The following is a 22,204-nucleotide window of genomic DNA, read 5'->3' on the forward strand; positions in this document are numbered from 1 at the left end:
CACACTCCAATCCACAGTTTTCATCGGTCACTTTGTTATTTGGTGAGAATTTGATGCTTACGGAAGGAATCCCGTTAAGGGGGTAGGCCTGTATCATATTCTGATAGGAGGCCTATATGTATTTTCCGTGACGTTCTTAACTTCTTACACACATTACTAGAACCATCAACATATCACATTGACCTGAACTAGAAAGTAAGGAAAAAGCTATTTACTGCGATTACTCCCCCACCCCCTGAATATAACGGCTCGATCTTGTCTGACCTTATGTCCATTTGACTATACTGAACCCTAAGCCCTACCCGACAGGGCCCTGCCATCCCTAACAGAGAACTGCAAGACTTTTCAAGTATCACATAATTTATGTGCCCTCTTGGTTTCTGACATTTTTTTTCTCCATTTTAATTAAATAGTAAACCATTTTCCTTATCTGTTCTGATAAGGGCCATTTTTCATTTCCCCGGGACCTGACCCCCCTTATTTTTCTCGATATAAGGAGATTTTAGTTATAATAATTACGTCTATAATCAGCTAATAAGCTGTGTTGGATGGAAGTCTTCAAAAATCAACAATAATTACACTCTACCTCTTTCTCACTCCTTGACACATGTCGCTCCTCACAAAAAGTACGCCGGTGGGTAAACAGTGGCGGATTCAGGGGACACAGGGGGCACGTGCCCCCCCCCCCCCCTCCGGTAAAAAAAAAATGGGGAAGGGGAAGGGGGAAAAGAAAAAGGGAGAACAGGAGAAAAGGGAGGGGAAAAGAAAAAGGAGGGGAAAAAGAAAGAAAAGGGAAGAGAGAAAGAAGGAGAAAAGAGGGTGGAGAGAAAAGGGGAGAGGAGAAAAAGGAGGAGGAAAGGAAGAAAGGGGAAGAGAGAGAAGAGAAAAGGCGGAAAAAAATTTAATACCTAAAACCCCTGAGCTTCTGGGGGCTCCGCCTAATGGACCCGCATGTAAGATTGGTGGTGATGCAGATTTTTTTCCTGTTTAGTCGATCCTTCACGCCTGCCCCCCCCCCCCCCCCCCCCCTATTGAAAAATCCTGGCTACGCCTGCCAGTGGGGTAACTAGGAGAAAGCAATTTTACGTCATATTATTACTCCAGGAAGTGCCTTAAAAATGCGTCTAATGGGGTTGCAAATGCATCCTACTCAGGAAGGGGGTTCTGTGACCCATTAGAGAGCGGCATCACCCCCCCCCCCCCCCAATCCCCCCCTCAACCCCAGCCCCCACGTACGTACGTACGCGCGCGCGCACGCACATATCGTACATATAAGGCCAAGGAACATAAACATAGTTATTCCAACATGGCCGACTTTATCGAGAAAGTTCTTAGATCAGTCCTTATATCCAGCAAAGGTGGAGTACCTCTACAGAAACTCAACTGTAAGTTAAAAAAACACACGCTTGTATCAATCCGATGTTCAACAAATATTGTCTTATTTGGTAGAGCTGTCGGTGTCAGTGTTGGTGCCCGGTGGTACTTCGGTCAATGCGCAGGCCTGCTCTGTGCCGCTAGCTGGGCCGGGCCGGGCTGCGTTGGGGCCGAGGCGCACATGACATGTTATAGATGCAGCGCAGAGCAGAGCAGTGCAGTGCAGCGTGCTCTTCGCGATCGCGCTGCGCGCTGAGCTGAGCTGAGCTGAGCTGTTTAACCACCATGACCACCCACCTGTTTTTTTTTTCATTACCTGCATACTTAGACTTCATCATGATATGATGACCTTCAGGGCCAGGTGATAATATGAAATATGATATAGATTAGATTTAGATATCACCTACAATGTCGCATTGATTGACAGTTTGACACCCATACTCATCTCAGATCCATGACATTCATGATGTCTGATGCATGGTTTTGTAATGTAAACAAATCCTAAATAAGGTCTAGAACAGGCCATCTCAACTAGTTTATTAGAAGTGCCAAAGCGTAAAAAATTTGTAGTTGAAGTGCCACCCTGTATGGTTGACTGTGCTGCGAGGGAGCCTAGCGACCGAGCCGAACATGGGTGGGGTCCAGGGGTGAAGCCCTAGTGGGAGGGGGGGGGGGGGGGCGGATCCCCCTGAAGCTGGTGGATTTAGATCTAGGGCCTTTTAAAAATTTTAACACCATTCCATTCCACAATATAATCAATCATAATTTCATATTGATGTGAATAAATTAGTACAATTCCTTGGTACACTGGAGGTATATTTATATGTAGTTTTTTGTGTGCAATAAACATGGGAAATGTCAAAATAAAGTAAAATCAAACAAACAAAAACAAGATGTTTCCAGAGATTGGCCATGTTAAAATTGGTATCCCTTCGTAAGCTAATTGTTGTTGAGGCCTTCGGTTTAGATTCGTATAAAATGGTAAAAAACGATAAATTCCCCTTTCTTCCTGTTTGTTAAGCAGGCATTTTGGAATCAAATTTGCAGCAACTTCTTGATTTAGCTGAGTATTTAATTCTAAAATATGTATTTTCTTTCTTTCTTTCTTTCTGTTTTTTGTTTTGTTGTTGCAACAGTCGCGTGCTACTCTGACTGACCGCAAGTCCCACAAGTGGCGCGCACGCCGCCAGTTGAAAAGACCTGGTCTAGAATCTACACACACATAGGCTTAGCTGCATTACTATCCTGGCTGTGTATTAAAAGCTGGGCGCTAGTTCAGAAGTGTATCCAGACTTTGATCTGTAACTCCGGCGTGGAGATATCCTACCTAGTCTAGATCTAATACTTAAACATATCGAAAATCGACTAAATCATCACGAATTGTTCAAATAATGCCTGGTCATGATTTAAAAGTTGTTATGTTTCTTACCTCTTTTGTGTCAATTTTATCTTATTTTCTTATCAACTCGCCACAAAGACAACTCGCCCCAAAACTGAACTTGTATTGGTTAATGGTGTTATGTAGTGAAACTTTGCTCTTAAATTTTCTGTTTTTTGCTGGTGATAGGATTGAGCTATTTCATCAAAAAGTCTTTTTTGAAACCAAGGAAGATCTATTTATTGCTTTGGATACATTTTTGAGGCTGTTCTGAGGAGGATTGCAGTGATTTTTGAGGATACTTTACTGTTCTGAGCATGGCTTTTTGAAGCCTGGATTGTCACATCAGTCCCATATATGAGTATTTATGTTTGATGTCTGTGAGGATTTACAACTTTTTCACGTGCTACACCCAAGTATACCCAAGTAAGTAACAACTCGACACAATACCCTGGACATCTCGCCACAATACCCTGGACAACTGGCCACGGTCGAGTTGTCCAGGGTGGGGTGCCTTTTCGGACGGCAAGCCACCCAGGGTATTGCGTCGAGGTGTCTGGAATTCTACAATTGCATACCACGGTGGGGTGCGTGCGCGCGCGTGTGTTAAGTTAGCCACCGTAAACTAAGATAACAGTCTCTCTCTCTCTCCCTCTTTCTCTCCATTCAGATGAGTTCAAAGATCTCCTGGGTCAAGAGATCCCATACAGGGAAAAGGGTTTCAAGAATGTGGAGGCCTATCTGCAGACCATGCCTACAGTCTGCCAAATAAGGAGGTAAGTTGAACAACCATAACCATGTTATAAAGTATTTCTGTCAACTTCATTATCATCATGATGATCCTCATGTCAGTCCCATCGTCATCAATGCAAGCCCAGCAACAAAAGACTTTGTATTTCACATATTAGTTCATGCAGTACTCCTTCCAGGACCAAATGTTACATGTTTGAATTTTCGTTTGTGGACCACCCTGTACTAAAAAGGGTTTTGTTTTTTAAAGCCTATCTGCACTAGTTTGACCAGGAGGGATTAGACCTTTCTGCATGGTCACTGACAGGTGGTTATCTCATCAAATCAGCTCTCAATTAATATAAGAAAAAGGGGATCATGGGGACCAATGGTCACCGCTTAGGCATTGTTTGCTATATATAGAGGGCACAATTGTCAAGTAGCTATAAGTAGTGCAGTGGGGCTTTAAAGAGTTTTGTGTCTTCACTCAACAGAGATCCATCTACTGGTGAGACAGTTTGTATGGGCGTTGCAAATGAGGAGACGAAGCATTTGGATCGCCTCGTCAAGAAACAGAAGGCAACCAAGAAAAAGGTAATTAATGTGTACTGGGTCAAGCGAATTCTCACTGATTTGGTGAGTTTTTTTTCCATTCAGTTCTCCTCCTCAAGAAACAGAAGGCAACCAAGAAAAAGGTAATTAATGTGTACTGGGTCAAGCGAATTCTCACTGATTTGGTGAGTTTTTTTTCCATTCAGTTCTCCAAGATTTCGGATAGTTCTTGGCTTGGTAGAAAAGTGTCTTTTTGTAACAGATCTGTTTAAATTATTACTTGATGACTTTCAATTAATATGAAATTTCAAATAAATTACAGCCCTTTTTGTAACACACAATATAAAGTGTGTCATTGCACTTTGCATCATGCATGTGTATAAAAGTATTTAACCTACAACAAATTCTGCATAATACGAACCTGTGACTCATCAGGGGGCATTTTGTTGTGATGCTATACTCGGGCCATCAGCTCAAGGCCACTTCGACCAATCTCATACACATTGTCATTGTCTTATCTATTACTCATTTATTATACTTTGTTTCTGCCCTTAAGGACTATCAGGTCATCTGTAGTTACCTATATCAATCATGGTTGATTTTCCTTAGGAAGGTGTTTTGATGATAGTTTGCTGACCTTTCCAACCAAGACAAAGTCACAAAATGCAATATTACTGTTCATTAAAAAAAAATATAATAATAATGAATATGAATGAAAAAAATTACAAATGCAATTATTAAAAAATAAAAGTAAATTTAAAAAAGTTTTTTTAAATGGTCTGCAAGTTACAGCTCCTGAGATATTTATAGTAAAAACATAAACAAGACAAAGAAGGAGGTTTGCATTACTAGGATGTAATAGTATTTCTAAGAAATGGAAGCTACATGTACATGTATGTCCCATGCACAAAGTAACCCAAATTCATCTGAAAGTGCAATTTAACCTTTAACTTGGTATATTGCTTCAATCTGTCTACCACCTTGGATGCTGCAAGACGGTTTTTCACATGTATTAAAGGGTGAACAATTACCTGCTGAAAAGCTTGAAAGCAACACAAAAACTCTGGTTATTGGCATGGTTTAATTTGAACAGACCAGTGATGAAAAATTCACTTTAACTGTATTGATATGAGAGTTGTTCTTCATGTCAGTAGGTGTAATGTAATTTGCCTGGTCATTATTCAGAGGTGAATACATTGTACACTTCATATTAAATGAGCAATGGGATTTTCAATCAGAGGGCTTATCATTTTCCAATTACATTTAATGTATGTGTATTGTGTTTGTGTAAAATTCACAGAGCAAACCTGCACGACTGCCGAGATATTCTGGACGCTCTGGAACCGGGAATCGCAGGCCTCCACCCCGCAATTCTTGGCCCAAGCCCAGTTATCACTCTCAACAGCATCAGTACCCACCAAAGAAGTTCCCCAGCTATCCGCAAGGAAGAGGTGGACCAGAACCTTTCAATGGACCTAATCAACGAAACAGTGGTCCCCATCAAAGAAACAGTGGTCCCCGTAATGGTCCTTATCATCAAAGGAATGATGTTCCCCATCAAAGGAATGATGTTCCCCATCAAAGGAATGATGTTCCTCATCAAAGGAATGATGCTCCCCATCAAAGGAATGATGTTCCCCATCAAAGGAATGATGTTCCCCATCAAAGGAATGATGCTCCCCATCAAAGGAATGATGTTCCTAATTCAAGGTTCGATGGACCTCGCGGTGGCCCACACCAGAGGACTTATCCAAGTGGTGGTGGTGGTGAAAGCTGGAGCAGGAAGCCTCAGAACTTCAGGAACAATCCAGTTCCAAACCCTCCAAAACATCAGGTAATACCATGTGTGCTTCTTGCAGTGCTGTGTTGAATGGAGAGTTCATTGTACAGGTACTTAATGCAAGCTTCGTTTAATTGAATGAGTGAATCTCGGCAATCTTGAATGAAAACTGACCATTAATGCCAATATTTGCTTTGTATTATAGCATACTTAGTACTTCTTAATTGTGCCGCTCAAAATCGGCAGCATATTGATGAGTGTGGTACAATTTGTTTAATTTTAAGCTTGTAAAAGGTTCTTTCAGTATTAAGATTAGAGTTTTTGGAGCAGCATAATCTCTGCCTTGCCCAAAAACCCATGAATTGTAGGAATCGCTTAAACTATTCCTTTATTGTAATTTTTCAGACAAGCTTGTTTTGTGTGTGTAAGCCCTTTTCCTCTGGGTCTTGTTCATATTTGGCGTGTTGCTAATTCTCTCTTATTTTCACCTCGCTAAATTGTTTTAGCCAAAGGCAGTCCAACACTCGAGCTCTTACGAGTTGCCACCAAGATTCCGGCGGCAGGTTAACAGTGTTGGGAGTGCCAGTGATGTTTACCAGGAGCCATCTTCTTATGACGTGAGAAGCCAGCCATCCTCGTATGATGTTAGGTCCAAGTCAGACAGTGACTACCGTAAGAAAATAAGCATGTCTTCCTGAACGAGCAGATTGAGTGCAATATCTTCTTCCATTTTCTGTTGTCAAACCTCAAAAACCTTACCATGAAGGAAGGAATGATAAACTTTTTTCAGTTAGCCATGTACTGAATCTCCACTCCACATTAAATTTCCCTTGGTCTGAAAGTGTTATTTGAAAACCGTTTATTACTTCATAGACAAAGAACGTTATGAAAAGCCATTTTATGTGAATGCTAGCCCCACTCTTTCAGCACAGAATGTTTAATGTTATCTTATTGGGGAATCTACTTCAATAAAAAGGCTTTGATGTCCTTTGAAAAAAATCGTTTAGATTTGTTCAGGAATGTATGATGTTTTCCCAAATGAAGATAAACACAGTGTATGGTGTTTTCCCAAATGAAGATAAACACAGTGCCTGTGAGTACGGCTGGTTTTTTGCATTTCAGCTGAATTTGGTAGTCAACAGGTTGAGACTTACATGAATATGTAAAAATGACATGGGTACCCTGCTAACCGAACAACAATCAGTAATGCTATCAATTTCTAATGCTATAAATCCTGTTAAATTCATATTCCAGATGGAAGCTTGTTTTCTGTATTAAGTAATGAACTGAAGAATAAATCCTGACAAAACATTTCTTTCAACCATCAGCTTTGACAGAGGAGAGGAATAATAATCAGTACTCAGAAGATGTCACAGAAGATCTGCCTGAGCAGCCCCCTCAACAACCACCCCAACCACCACCAGTTGATGATAAGATCGTCTCTTGGGTCAATGAGGTCAGTTCTCTTATCTTTCTTGAAAGTTTTTTTAATGGCTGATCATCAAACAAATTGCTTCTCGAAAGTTAATTTGCGAACTGGGACATGAATGTGGAATAGTTTGGATTATTTCCTACAGTATTTCTAGCAATCCTCATTTTCTCTGATGTTTTGAAAACCCTCAAGCTGGCATTTTGGTATTACCACCACAAGGTCAAGGGGGAAATTTTGTTTCTCGATCTAATTTACATTATTAAACATTTCACAAGTAATCTATATCTTTATTGCATCTTGTTTTTATCATTATTTGTGTCCAAACGCTAGTCTTTATTGTTTGAATATTAAAGACGTTGGCTGAAAAGACTGGCGGCCTGTGGCTGAGTGGCCTGAAGAAGCTCTACAAGGAGAAGTTCCAGTCCAACATGGAAGATGATCTGATCCACAAACTCTCAAGACTTAGCCTATGGACAGCGGAGGAGATTGGGTAAGACTGTTTGTGCCAAGGAGAGGGCTATGATATTATAATTCATGAATGTTTGATTAACTTGCATCAGTTCATACTAGTTTCCTTTCATTTTCCCTGATGTTTGATGTTCATTGTTTAAACTTTGACCTTACTTGATATTCATGACTGCAGAAAAGATTGAATGAAACTGTTTGGTCCAGACTGCTTTCAAAATGTACTATTGCCATATGCTTCAAAAGTGTAAGGATTTGAGCCGCACCCTTGACAGTTACAGGGGAAAGTCAAAGGTTTTTCATGATCTGTGGGTATAAATATGGTACATGGAGATTAGTCATTCCTGTAAGACTATGGGGCCTGGGTTCAAAGGTTATTGTAAAAAGGGTTAAATTTCAGATCCTAATTTGTGGATTAAGTTTGATTCCTCTTTAATGTCCTTCCCTAAGTTATCTCTCAGCCTTGTTCACATATAAAGCAATACATGTAGACCCCCCCCCCCCTTTTTTTTTTTACTTAATGAAAGTTTAGTACGCCCCACATTTCTGTATTTTATAACAAAGAGCTAAGCGAAAGACCTTGCGGGCAGTTGCACTTCCTTAACAGGTTAGACAAACAAACAACCTGCCCCGGGATACTGTTGCATATCTGAATGAGCCTCAAGTTGTATTGTTTTCCACAACATCATTCAGTTTAAAGAAGAAGAACAAAATGGATAGACAGTCATTATATCACGAATGGAGTCCTTGAATTATATTCAGATGTTGTTTCAATGTGACTAATACAATTCATTTTCATCTTCATCAAATGACCATACAACCCCATGTACCCTGTATGTGAATACAAACCAGATCTGGCAGGTGGGTTCATTATGTGTGTAAACTTAACTAGTTAATCCCCCTCCTCCTCCTTTTCTACCTCTCTCCTCGTTTGTGTATTTACATTCTAATATTGAAGTAGTACTAATATTCCTAAATATGAACAAACTTTTCACTTGTATTAAAGGAAGGCCTTTCAACTAAATCACCAACTTCTAGTATATTTTGAAAGGAACATTGAACTTTTGAGTTTTGAGTTTCCATACATAACATGACATAAATCATTTGATTCTTCTCTGTAATTTGTCTGTAACTGTGTTAACTGTGTGGGCACTGACCATTTATTTAACTAAAAGAATTCTCTCTCTTTGTGTGTGTTTACTTCCATAACATCATGAATCAGCATTTGGGGTGGCAAGTATGGTTTGGTTCTTTAAAGTTTAAAGTAAAGGTTGAGTTCTGGTAATGGAAAATTTGTGGTTGCCATTCATTCTTACTTTTCTTCAAGTGACGGAATTTCAAATTTAAAGGTACTATGTCCCATTTGCAGGCCAAAAAAATAAAAAAGTTAAATTCTAAATGCATTTGAAAGATAATACTAATTTAGAACTTCCCTAAAAAAGGTGGGACTTGAAAATGTCTTCAAGTGGGAAAATAACGACTATTAGATGTCAAATCGATTTTAGGGCTATAGAGCCCAAAAGTAATAGGCTTGATTTTCAGACAATTGTACCGAATGGTCATACATTTTATGCTGCGCAAAGATTCAATCAGTTTAATCTTGGCCATCACAAGAAGTGGGTTATTGATGTAGACAAATGCTCATGTACCCTTTACAACTCTTTTCATGTATGTTATTACCAAAGAAGAAAAAAAGCCAGTTAGTCACTCAATAGTGTCTGACAGTGAAGTCTAGCAAGTAAACGGGTTTCCTTGCATAATTTGAATATGAGGACACTGCTAACGTTTAAATTTCACAGATAGGACATCGATGACATATTCATAATTCCTGCAAAGTTCTACAGAATTTGAGGTTGGCTGCAAAAGGGACATAGTACCTTTAAAGCATGTATTGTTTCTGGTACATGTAGACCTTGAGAAATCTGAATTTTGCATAGTATGTAAAGGACATCAAACTTTTGGTCCGAAATTATGCTGACCTCGGTTTGAGGTTATACGGTTCACATCACAGCTTATATACCGATGTGTAGGGGACTTGTCTCTAAATACTTTATGCACAAAGTTGTGAGGTTCGGCAAACGTTTTCAAACAAACATTTCAAGATCCAAACTAACATGAAATTCCTCAAAATCATCCGTGCAATATCTGGACTTTCTGTGTAATTACTTCCTGCTATGGAATATAGCCCTCAACATTTTTTTTCATTACCGGAACTCAATTTTTCTTTTTTAATTGACATCTCCATACATGTTATCTCTACCTACATTTACCTTCCTCTCACTTCACAGGTGTCAGAGTGATCCCATTCTTTACCCCAACTTGAGGTTAAAGGATACTACATGTAAAGCCCCCTCAGACACCGACGAGAGCCACCGGGTCTCTGCTAGGTGCTTGCCTTGTGCATGCTTAAGAGCTTTTCCCCACTGTTCTATTTGATCTCTCTCTCTCATTTTGTGGTGTATTTTAATAGTGAACAGCACTTGATTTGCATAATGCTGCTCCATCATGGGACTAGTTATGGAAATACTGTTCTGTCTATTTGTAAAGAGCTTTAATAGAGACATCCAAGTGGTAAAATCCAGAATATCATTATTATCTCGTGGCACATGCTCTTGGATAACCAAGATACGAGGGAGAGAGGGAGGTGGGGGGGGGGGATGAGAAAAGATAATTGATGGAGAAACAGAGCTGCCAACTAGTACGGATTTCCCGTAATTGGTCTGGAAATTAACGATCATTATGGCGGTAAGGAACGTTGTTTAGTGGCGTAAATATGATTTATCGAAGCGAGTGCTGTGCAGTATGGTGGCCATCCAACACTCGCTGAGAAAGAAGGAAAAGTATCAAGTATTCTCTTAATAGTAAGAAGCCATATTTTTTTCATGGAAAACTGATGTGTTGTGATGACCTGAAAATCAAAACTTAGCAACTTTATGTGAGTAAAATCACCAAAAATTCAGATAATGATGCGCGCATGTGTCCGCGCAGTTTTGGCGTGCCAATTTTTATAGATTCATAGCGCCACATAGGAAATTACTGATTTTGAGCCTTGTAATTACTGATTTTCTGTTCTCGATTGTTGGCAGCTCTGATTAGAAAGAGCATACAATGCTTCAGGAGTATGAGTTATGCACCACATTGAAAGAGGTGTCGAGACATTTGAGACAGTGGGGAAAGGCTTCATTACATATAATTGTGTGGAGATGTTTTTAACTAGTCTCCATGCATGCATTTTATAGTTTGTTGCTTTGATGTGTTTCTTTGCATTAACAATATTGCATGCTTACATTCTACTCTGTGTACTATGAATGTAGTTATGAATGGATTTATTTATAGTCATTCCAAACTTGACTGAGGGTTGCAGTGAAGTTTAGAATAATATTAATAATAATATGTTTATGAAAACAAGATCTGAGAAACAACATGGTGAAAGTTGTGAAATAAATAAGATAAATTTGAAGAAAGCTATGAATTGTCAAAAGCTAAAATCAATTGAAATAAGTGAATATTTGTTGGTTATTAGTCTGTGATGTACATGTATTTGTGGAAAAGTGTGGACAAATGTTACATTTAATGTACTGTAGAATATCATTTTCTCCTATCGCATTTTCCCCAGGCTTATCTCAAAACATGCTGGGTCAGGCATGCTGTCATATTTTTGTCTTAAAATAACGAAGGTGCTGCTCTGCAATGTCACATAAAGAAAAAAAAATGTATTGGTCATTTTGAGCAAAATGACACTGTCTACTAGTATTTGTCATGTTTAAATTCCCAACATAGTGGTCTTAACTTTTATTTTAAAAGTGCACAAATTAAAAAAAATAATCAAATGAACTTTTTCAAACTCTTCCCAATCTGTCTCTGACTTTTCTCCTTTCTTTCTATAAATGCCAGTGAGCTTAATTTTCCCTTTAAAATGCTACATGTAATTGCTTTCAGTCACTTGTGACTATCCAAAAGAATGTGATATTCATGTATATTGCAAAGCTTTTTTGTGTGGATTGTTTTTAAGAAGAAAAACTAATTTCAAAGTATAAGATTTGTAGCAGCTTGAACAGAGTGTCAGCAACCTACCTTGTTCTTTATTTTATAATTTCAATCTTTTCTTTCACTTCATGTATGTGTATGCCATACAACTACCGGTATCTTTTTAAAATACCTATCTCTCTTACACGTAAACCCCTTCTTTACTTTTTTTGTTTTTACCTCAATAGTTGTATACAGGTATTTCATTTTCATCATTCTTTAGTAAGCTTATTCTTTAGCTTCCTCTCTGCCTTGCTCATTCTCTCTTCCTCACTCCTTGTGGCTGAATCCTTTTCTTTCTTTCTTTTTTAGATATATATATAGAGTATATATATACTGGTTTATATTTTGCTTCAGTTCTTTTTTTTTGGTGTAATTATACATTTTCTGTTCAAATTATCATACTGTCGTTGTCCATCTTGTATTCCTGTTTCTGTCTCTCACTCTCACTCTGGTTCACTATCATCCTATCTTACTACCCCCCCCCCTCCACTTTTTCCTTTCTCCACGTCTTTCTCTCTCTCTTTCTTTTCTGTTAATGCCTCACCCTTTTAATGTAGTTATGCTTTTAAAATTCATTCCTGTATTTCCCTCTTGATCAGTGTTGTCGGGAATGATCAGATCCTCTACCCTAGCCTGAAGGTAGAGATCTCACAATCACCACTCACCGGCAAAGAAAGGCGGAACGTCACAAACCAGCCATTGCAACTAACCAGGTAAGAGTATAGTTATAATAGTTGAGACACAGGCATAATTTTCCCTTGATTACATCAGATTTTGTTTAATTTATCTTTCATAAAAAAGAAGGAAGAAAAATGAACATGTGATTATATGATTTTCACGACTTTTAAAAGTGTTTTTCAATTTTATAGTTAATATTTTGGCACCATCGCTCCTAACCTGCCCTACTTGTAGCTCACAAACTTTTGTTTATTGTCCTGAACATGGATTATATGATTTTTCACGACTTTCAAAAGTGTTTTGAAATTGAAAAGTGAATATTTTGGCACCATTGCTTCTAACCTCCTTTAGATGTAGCTCCCAGACATTTGTTTTCTGTGCCTTCTAGAGATGTGTTACCCTGTGAGTAGATAAGCCTGTCAGTGCTATGAATGCTATATCTAAGAATTGTTTTCAATGTCTTTGGACAAATAACATGTGTCCCAACTTTGTCAACATTTGATATTGTAGAGAGTTAGTTGTGGCATGAGAAGGTGTTAGTGAAAAACCCTATGTTACATTGTACATGTACAATTGATAGCACAATAATAGTAAGACATGAATGCAAAACTTAATTATTTTGTAATAATTACATTAGAAAGAATAAAGATCAAGGCCCCATTTCCTCAAACTTGTTATTAATAACAACTGGCAAAGATCTATGACAAATCTGCTCGTAGCCAGTCAAATTTCAGGATTACTGTAGCTTGCAAAAATAATAGTTTTCTCGTTATTGATAATTATATTATCTATTTTGATATTTGGATGTAGAGTTTACTTGATTGATCATTGCAGCTTTTTCAATTCTTTACTTTCTTTTCTTTTCCCCTCTCTTGCTCCCTTTTCTTTTCTATTTAAGTTTATGTTATTTCCCTTTTTCTTGTAATTATTTATTTGTAATATGATATACCTGAATGATTTGTAATGTTTGTATTAATGATCTACAGTGTACATGTATTTATATTCATAATTTATCAATTTCATTGTACTCAATTTAATAATGTTCATAATCATGTTGAAATGTATGTATCATCAATCCAACCCTTTGGTTGCTATGAATAAATAAAAGAATATATATATATATATATAAAATAACAAGTTTTAAAATTCAGGAGCCTGAATATTTCAACAAGTAATGCACTCGCAGTAGTTTGATCATCATTTGTTCTTCTTGTTTCTGAAGCAGACCTCCGTCGGTGCCTGATATAGTCATCCCTGAAGACGATGGTCTATGGGAGGTGTATGTGTCGTACATCATAAGCGTAATGGACTTCTACTGTATTATCATGGGCGATGACTACGCTGTAAGTAACATACCCGCATGATGTCTTTACAAATTGCATTATTGAAGGCTCAGGTTGTGTTTCAGATTGCAACAAATTACCTATCTTGCAGAAGTTTCATATCAGGATTAATTTTTATTCTAACCCGTTGTTATGTTTACTCATACATGTACGGTATGTGTTAATTGTATAATCTCAAACGAAAATACAGTGACCTTATAAAGCGTGCTGCATTTATTGTATCCCCCAGCAGTATGCCGGTGGGGTACTTTGGATTCAGCAGCGTTACGCCGCCGCCGCCGCCGCCGCGTCATATTCTTGTGTGCGCTCTCACTGCCACATTTCTAGATGGATTTCTTTCAAATTTTGTATGGAGGTGTATCCTGGTATAATCTACATACCTATAACTTTTGGTGATGCTGCCCCCAGTGTTCCGTCTTCTATAGGGTACAAGGCCATATTTCTGTGGATGGTTTGTGTGCGCTCTATAGGCCACATTTTTAAAGGGATTTTGTTCAAATTTTGAACGAAGGTGTATCTTGGTATAATCTACAAGCCTATAGATTTTAGTGATGCTGCCTCCAATGTTCCGTCTTTTATAGGGTCAAAGGTCATATTTTGATAGATGTCTTGTGTGCACTCTAGTGTGCGCTCTAACTGCCACATTTCTTGACGGATTTCTTTCAAATTTTGTATGGAGGTGTATCCTGGTATAATCTACATACCTATAACTTTTGGTGATGCTGCCCCCAGTGTTCCGCCTTCTATAGGGTACAAGGCCATATTTTTGTTTGTGTGCGCTCTATAGGCCACATTTCTAAAGGGATTTTGTTCAAATTTTGAACAAAGGTGTATCTTGGTATAATCTACAAGCCTATAGATTTTAGTGATGCTGCTTGTATTAAGGTTCATTATAGTTTACTCTAGACCTCCACAAATTTGGTGCTGCTACCCCCCAGTATTCCATCTCTTATAGGGTCAAAGGTCATATTTAAAGGAATATCTTGTGTCGCTATGCAAATCACATTTCTTTCAAATTTTCTATAAATATGCATCATAATCTGATCTACACACCTATTGTTTTGGTGATGCTGCTCCTAGTCTTGACAATAGTCTGAGCCACTTGCGGCAATCTCTACGTCATCCTTTTGTTTCACAAAGAGGAGAGGGAATCTTTGTCCCTCCTTCCACATAAGGATAACACAAAATCGCTGCCACTGCCGGGGGATACATTCGCATTGCGCGGCAATACAGATTGCGATATTTCTAGTTTAAAAAGAGATTAATTCATAGTTGGTGGACATACTCTTATTCCTTGTTATTCACTTAAACATTTGGGCACCGTGGGTATTTACTAACTCGAAGAAATGTTAATTGGTACAATATTTACTTTGTTTCATACAGGTCTATCAAAAGTACAAAATTTCCCACTGATACTGGTTTTGATATAAAATCAAAGCGTGGAACTGCAGATAGTGCATGTACATAAAGAAAAGCGAGAAGGGAGAAAAAGGGAAAGCAAAATAAAGAAAGCAAAAAAGAGAAAACAAAGAAGAGAAGGTAGAGAAAGATAAATGAATCTTGAAAGACGGGAGGGGAAGACAGGGATTAAAAGGAAGGAGGACATTGGAGTATTGGCCTCGGGTTTTCATATTAAGGCTCATTTTGCAGAAAAAATGGAATCTCTACCTCAACAATTGGTCATACAGAGAAACGGAAAGAGCTTGTCGTGCCTTTGACTAGATAAGCCAAAATACCATAGTTTGTATAGCTTTCAAGTGTGTAATTAATTTCTTTCCATTCTCTATTCAGAATGAGCTATGCACCATGGAAGATAACATGATGGAGTTCTATGAAACAGACCTTCCCACTCTAAGATTGGGGGATCTGCCTGTTGTGGGCAGTCTTTATGCCGCTCAGGTGAACGACGAATGGCTTAGGGTGAAGGTCATTGCTGTTGACGAGCAGGAGGTAAGGCCTTTTTGTGCATCATTTTTTTTAGCAACTCCAATTTGGGCATAAGATTTTATTTCACCATGCATTAAGAGATGTTTTAGTTTGTTTAAAAGCAGAAAGGTCAATTTTTATGATGATGATGTTGATAATTTGTTGTTTTATGGTACTGGATTATAAGTGAAATAATATCCCTAGGGGAAAAAATGTTATGAGTCATTTTAGTTGCATTCATAAAGTGCTTGGGGCAATGCAGTTATCCTTGAAGTATCGCAAAAATCAGGGCTGCTTCCTGCATACATCTTTACACTGTTTTACTTTTTATAACTTTGTCAATGAATGTGGTACAGAGTCATTTTAAGTGGTGGTGGTTATCTTACTTGGCTGCTAAAGTATTTTGTAAAGTACTTATCCATTTTCATGTCTATATGTCTTTCTTCATCTGGCCTTGTAGTGGATAGTTTGATTTTTGAAATTTTAGTAGAAAAGGATGTCTTTAAAGAAATACCTTGAAAGAGAATATTGGGGAGAAAATATTTGTTGTGACTATGCAGTCTTCAGTGATATAAAAGTGGAAGAGAATCAAATTTCTACTCATCTCCCCTTCCCTTTACAGAATTCCCGTCACAGTACATGAAAATGTGGCGAGAATAGTCACATGATGGTTATTAATATCCTTATTAAACTATTTTCTTTTGTTCAGGCTGGCTGTTTTCTGGTGGACCATGGTGATATAGAATCAGTTCCACTTGAAGATCTGAGAGTTCTAGGCCCTGCCTTCTATGAACTAGCTTTCCAGGTATAGTCATCAATCAGTCGGTCTGTTGGCAGGCTACATAGTAATCATTAATTCACTGAAATATGGAAGATGATATGAGTGGATAACCAGCTGGAAATTGTGTGTTTCGTAGCAGAATATTTTTGATGTAGATCTTAGGAAGATTTGAGTTCTGAGAAAGGTACACCCAAAAACAAAAAATTGTTTTAAAGTGACTCAGTAACATTGCTTCAGGTTTTAAGAGAAATCCTGGATTTAGCTCATGCTGCAATCATAATTATAACATTTAGGTCACTCAGTCAGGAATCCCATGACTTTTACAAGCCGATCGCCTGTCTGAATATCAAGATATTTATGATTGGAAATCACAATTTAGTTTTTTGTTTTCCTAACGTTTTTTATAACACTGCAGTCTATTGGGGAAATGAGTATGGTAAAACCGGTCACTCAAAGATTTTTACTTTTTTGAGGAACTTCATGATCATTTTGAATCATAATTTGTTTAGGGCTTCAATATTTCACCATATCACAGACACTGATAACATGTGGGGCCGTCTCAGATTTAATGTTATTAAACAATGCCTTTAAAGCACTAAAAGTGTCTGTACTAACCTTCATTGAATACATGCTATTAAACATGAGTAATGTTGCTCAAAGAAAATGTTAAAGGCAGGTGACCACTAGCTCAGACAGTTCGAGTATAAACTAATCCTTCTCTTCTGTCCATAGGCGATTCCCTGCAAGCTGCATGGTATGGATTATAAGGCTGCTAGTGAAACAGCAACAACTAGATTCTGCAGCATTGCTTTGGGTCAGAGTAGGCTAGCACAGCTTATTTCAAAGTAAGTGAGATATCCTCCTGTAATGATTGATGTTAGCCATTATTAAATTATAAGACAGGGGGATGTCATCCAAATCGACAATTAATAGGGAAGTGTTTCACAAAGATCCTAAGTTGAACTTAACAATTATGGAAAGCTATTAGCATCTATTCAAATGTTTTTTTACAAGTTATTTTAAAAGACATAAAATGTTGATTCAAATCTTTCATATTTTCTATTATCAAGGAGATTTTATGCTCTTGATGTGGAATTAATAAAAAGTCTAAAATTCTTGAATTTTCGCTTTAAAAATAATATTTTTAAGGCTACAAATGGCCTTCCATAATTTTTAAAGTTCGATTTAGGTTCCTTGTGAAACACCCCCAGGTCATTGTCCATTTTTATGCACTCAAGTCTAGGCAGAGTTCTTACTTTATCATGCATACATGTATATCACCTGTGACAAGCATACTATAAAGATGTCAGTATATTGACCTCTTGACCAAAATTTAGAGCACATATAACTTACAAGAAGTCATGAGAACTGTACTTTGCTTTTTGAGAATCTTTTGATACCTAGATGCACCTCACAATTTACGACTCGGCTGTGTGAAACTACAATACATATAGATTGTCCTGCATGAGTATATCATGTGTTTATATTCAGTATCGTTCATGTCAGCAGTGTCAAGACATGTTTGTAGTCACTCACTCTAGAGATGGCAACCGTGTTTGAATATAATCATTGTGATAAGGCCAAATAACAAAAATTAAGTGTTTCTCGTCCCCGCCCGCCTCCTTTCGTTATACTATTTACTGTGCTATACATTTTGTTTAAATAGCTTCTAAAGTGATACAAATCATTTGTTTTGTCATACAATTTATCAGCATACTCACATAGCACAATATCTGTGAATAAATAGGCTTGGCCAGCTATAATTAGCATGGCAACCATCTTGGAAAAATAGCTAAAAATTGCAAAACAGTAATGCCCTGCCTGCTCCTTTAAAAAAAATGTCCTGACGAGAAACACATTTTTTTTTTTTATTGGCCTAAAAGTTGATACAGATCAACACTATTCAATGGTCTGCTATTGTCCTGCAGATAATGATTTAATTGTTGAGATTGCACAGTGAATCATACTCCAAGTCAAGAGTTTCATCATGAAGGGAACATGGTCATTTTTGTTAAAGAGGTGGGGGGGGGGGGGGGAGGGTTACTTTCCAATGAAGACAGCATAAAGAATATTGATTTACATGAAGGTAGCCAGGGTGCTGATCTAGACTTGTTTGTTCTTATTATTGAACTTGTTATCAAGCATCTCCTTTTCTCATTTTCCAGGGAGTCCAAGCGTCTTTCATTAACGCTGTACCGAGACGAACTGAACATTAACTATCTATGTGCCCTAGGAAATGTGGCCTAGTTGCTGTAGATATTGACTCTTAGCTGCAGTGGAAACAAACTTTGTGATGTCATATGTGACAAAACCTTCATCAAGGTTTTGCTGCTTCACTTTCCACAAGATAAGATGGACAGGTTGTATGAAAGAGCTGTTTGGAAATGGCTTAGTTGCTGGAAATGTTAGCTCTTTGCTGCAATGGAAACATTGATGGTGGTGCCATAGGTGAACAGACTTGTTCATGGCCTCCGTTGCTGCTTTAATCTCTTGGATATAAGACGGGCAGGTTGTATGAAAGAGCTGTCTGGATCAGCCCTAGTTCCAGCAGATGTCGCCTCTTTGCTGCTATGAGAACATGCAATGTCTTTTCAGGTGCGAAGGAATCGTCAACGTCTTTTGCTGCTTTATTCTCAAAAACATTCGACTGACAGATTGTGCGATAAAGCTGTGTAGCAGAGCAAACAACGAGGGGGCGCTAGTCCACTGTGGTTCTACAACAAGTCTAGGGTATCCCATGGAAAACATAAATATGCAACCTTATTGAAATGAGCATTGTGATATTCCTCCTGTGATAATATGACACTATGATCCAAGTGATATTGGAGGGGCGATGGGTTTATCAACATGTGAAATGTCACTGTGTCAGGATGCAGGACAAAGGGGCTTTTTCTACATCTGTCAAGAGAAATTCACCATTTGGAAGTTCTGTAATGGTCGATAGTTCAGACTTTCACAGTGCTTCGGTGGAAGTATACAATCAGAATGTGTAGAAAACAAATTTAATAGGGTCTCTGTTTTCATTACTTACTACAACAGTGTTGCAATATATATTTTCTGCCTTGTGTATCGTTCATACTGGGGCTAGAAAATAGCTTTATCAGGCAACTTTACGACTCAAATCAATCAAATGCTGCCGAGGCTCAACATAAACATGTAGGTCTGTAGACGTATGGATAGGCTTCTTTGGGTCTAATCGACCTATCTATACATTGCTTGATGTTTCATGGTGATTGGCCTGGTAGTCATATACATGTAGTTTAGAATATATGCATGTGCATGCATGTACATCATGGAACTCATAGGTTTAAAAATAAACAATAAAATAGTGTATGTATGTTTCTTAAATAGACTGGGGATTTTGACTTTTCCCAACAGTCAAGACTCTTTCCTATTTGCATTATAGTATGCATCCTTTTCCCTTGGTTTAACTTTAACTGTTATCCTTGAAATATACAAACCTTGCCAAATAGTGAAATAGCCAAATACAACAAACTCGCAAGTTTTGTCTACTTTGAATGAACAAGTGTTGCTAATACACATTATGACAGCTTTTTATTCAATGTATAGTGGAAGAATCAAGTTGATGTGAAAATGAAAGTTGTGTCATCTTCTTCTCTGAGTACCGGTACAGTACTTGGAAGCCATATTATAATTTCATCTTGTGAAAAGACATATCTTCTGTATACAATGCGCTGCCAGTCGGTACTTCAGCATGGTTATTTTTCTCTTAATGATATTACGTTGCATCATGTTTTTATATCCGATATATATTTTCAGATTTACATCATATATCATTTTAAGTTACTTTCCAAAAAGACAATCAAGAAAGTGAAACACTACAGTGTTGGTAATGAGCAAAAGTGCCTCTCTCTGCCCTACTTAATATCTAAGCTCAGTTCTATCGCTACACAACTCCTGCACAACTTCAGCATTTTGTGGTATTACCACTGATCTTCGGAAGTATCGAAGGAAGAAACGCAGGAACAAGAAGAAGAAGTTTTGTAAAGTAGACAAATACTATAGTTTTCCCTTGTTGATCCATCATACATGTACAATTTACAGTGTTATTTGGGCATTACAGGTACGACTGAAGATAACGCATGTGGCTCCCATTAATTTCATTACTATCTCTGGACATAGTTTGAAAGTGAGATCATATAATTTCAGAGCATCATAAAGGAACAAAATAGTGTTTTTGTTCATGTCGTATTCATAAAAGCCCCTCCAGTTTATGCGATATGAATACTCCAATATGTCCCATCGCTGTAATATCATTATGTCGTATATTCCTGTAACTTGAGAATGTAAATGATATGCTTTAATAATGCAAAGATAAACACATTGAAGCATGCTTTTATCAGACATGTACATGTACATATTGTGTATGGATTACGTAAACTTTTGATAACTGGGCATTTCTTTGTTTTTTATTTTTTATCAATGTCATATCATGGAATACTAAATATAAAAGAAATCAAGTTTTCTTCAACTAACAATATTTGACTGGAGAGCATCTTAAACATAAGTGATTTTTTTTGTAAAATACAAGTTTACATGCATATGTAATTCTTTAAGGACTTTGTGTTGCATATTTGTATTCTAATTTTAAATAGCTAGAAGACGATGGCTGGAATTCCGCCAGTTCATATCAACCCAACTCAAGGTCGTCATCATTTTAAACAATGTTTTTATGTTCATGTCATTCTTCATGCAGGTACTGTACAAATAGTAATTATGAAGTTCAATCTCACAATGATATCTTTAATGTCATGGCTCTTTATAAATAGCGTTATTGATATACAGAACCCCACCTCCAACACTGATACTATCTTCTGGTAATTATTTTAGCATTTGTTTTAAATTAATCCCCTTTATTAACCATGCTTGAAAATGCACTCCCTTGTGCATCTGTAGTGGTCACCAGGCTTGGTTCCAAGATAACTCTGTGTCCACGGATAGTGTTTGTTTGTAACTTTAAGAATGTATGCACATGTTGTGCCCTCCAGTTTTTATGTTCACCACAATATAACCACATTGCCATTTCTAGCCTGTTACTGTTTAAACGTGGTCTCTATTATTCATGCTTGAAGTAGAAAAAGGAAAACGAAAGTAGAATACCACATATAAAACTGAAATGGGATCATATTCTGTACTTGTGCTATTAAATACATGTTTCTTTTTTTTAATAAAGTGCTTTTGAGGAGAGTTAAATAAACTAAAAGTTATTACATATACCATGAAACGGTTATTGGCTTCCTTTATACAGTGTGTAGTAAGTACATGTGATGTTGTTTGCATGATGATTTATTAATGTTTCTGAGTACCGTAGCCAGAAAAATGTCGTCCATATTTTACATCTGGACACAGTGCCAAAGATTTTCAACATCAATCTAATTTACCAGTAGTTTTATGAACTGATGGGTAACTTAACATACATGTAGATTATTGTTTTGATGACAAATCATATCTTGCATAAATGGAGAAGGAAAATATGATTAGATGTATATTGGAGAAAGAATTTTGAGATGGGGAAGGAGTGAAAATCAGATGAAGTATTACAGGGAAAAAACAACAACAAAAGAATCATATTTTTTGTTCATTTAATAATCAGAACCAACAGGTTTCTTGTAACGATTACACATGATACAATGTACAATGTATAAAAATAATTCTCAAAACATTAACATTTGGCCCAATTGGCAGGCAAGTTTTCAATATATTCATTTTGCTAAGA

General features: G+C 37.4%; 1 protein-coding gene across 4 annotated transcripts; it reads left to right on the forward strand.

Annotated features, from left to right (window-relative positions):
* Positions 1–1,277: 1,277 nt before the first annotated feature.
* Positions 1,278–21,707, forward strand: LOC577641 (tudor domain-containing protein 7B). 4 transcript variants are annotated; one of them, XM_011671089.2, is made up of 14 exons: positions 1,278–1,385; positions 3,423–3,528; positions 3,976–4,075; positions 5,334–5,867; positions 6,320–6,485; positions 7,142–7,269; positions 7,599–7,735; positions 8,563–8,571; positions 12,339–12,452; positions 13,640–13,760; positions 15,552–15,710; positions 16,396–16,491; positions 17,200–17,312; positions 18,633–21,707. In XM_011671089.2, exons 1-14 carry the CDS (start codon positions 1,307–1,309, stop codon positions 18,712–18,714), a joined length of 1,944 nt encoding a protein of 647 aa, XP_011669391.2. In that variant the 5' UTR covers positions 1,278–1,306; the 3' UTR covers positions 18,715–21,707. The 4 variants fall into 4 exon arrangements, with proteins under 4 accessions (XP_011669391.2, XP_011669388.2, XP_011669389.2 ...); XM_011671086.2 differs by lacking the exon at positions 8,563–8,571 and adding an exon at positions 9,999–10,097; XM_011671087.2 differs by lacking the exon at positions 8,563–8,571 and adding an exon at positions 9,999–10,097 and having other exon boundaries at positions 13,643–13,760.
* The last annotated feature ends 497 nt before the right edge of the window (positions 21,708–22,204 follow it).

Source organism: Strongylocentrotus purpuratus, unplaced genomic scaffold, assembly GCF_000002235.5.
Source record: "Strongylocentrotus purpuratus isolate Spur 01 unplaced genomic scaffold, Spur_5.0 spur5_scaffold_7, whole genome shotgun sequence".
In the NCBI taxonomy this organism is placed as follows: Eukaryota; Metazoa; Echinodermata; class Echinoidea; order Camarodonta; family Strongylocentrotidae; genus Strongylocentrotus; species Strongylocentrotus purpuratus.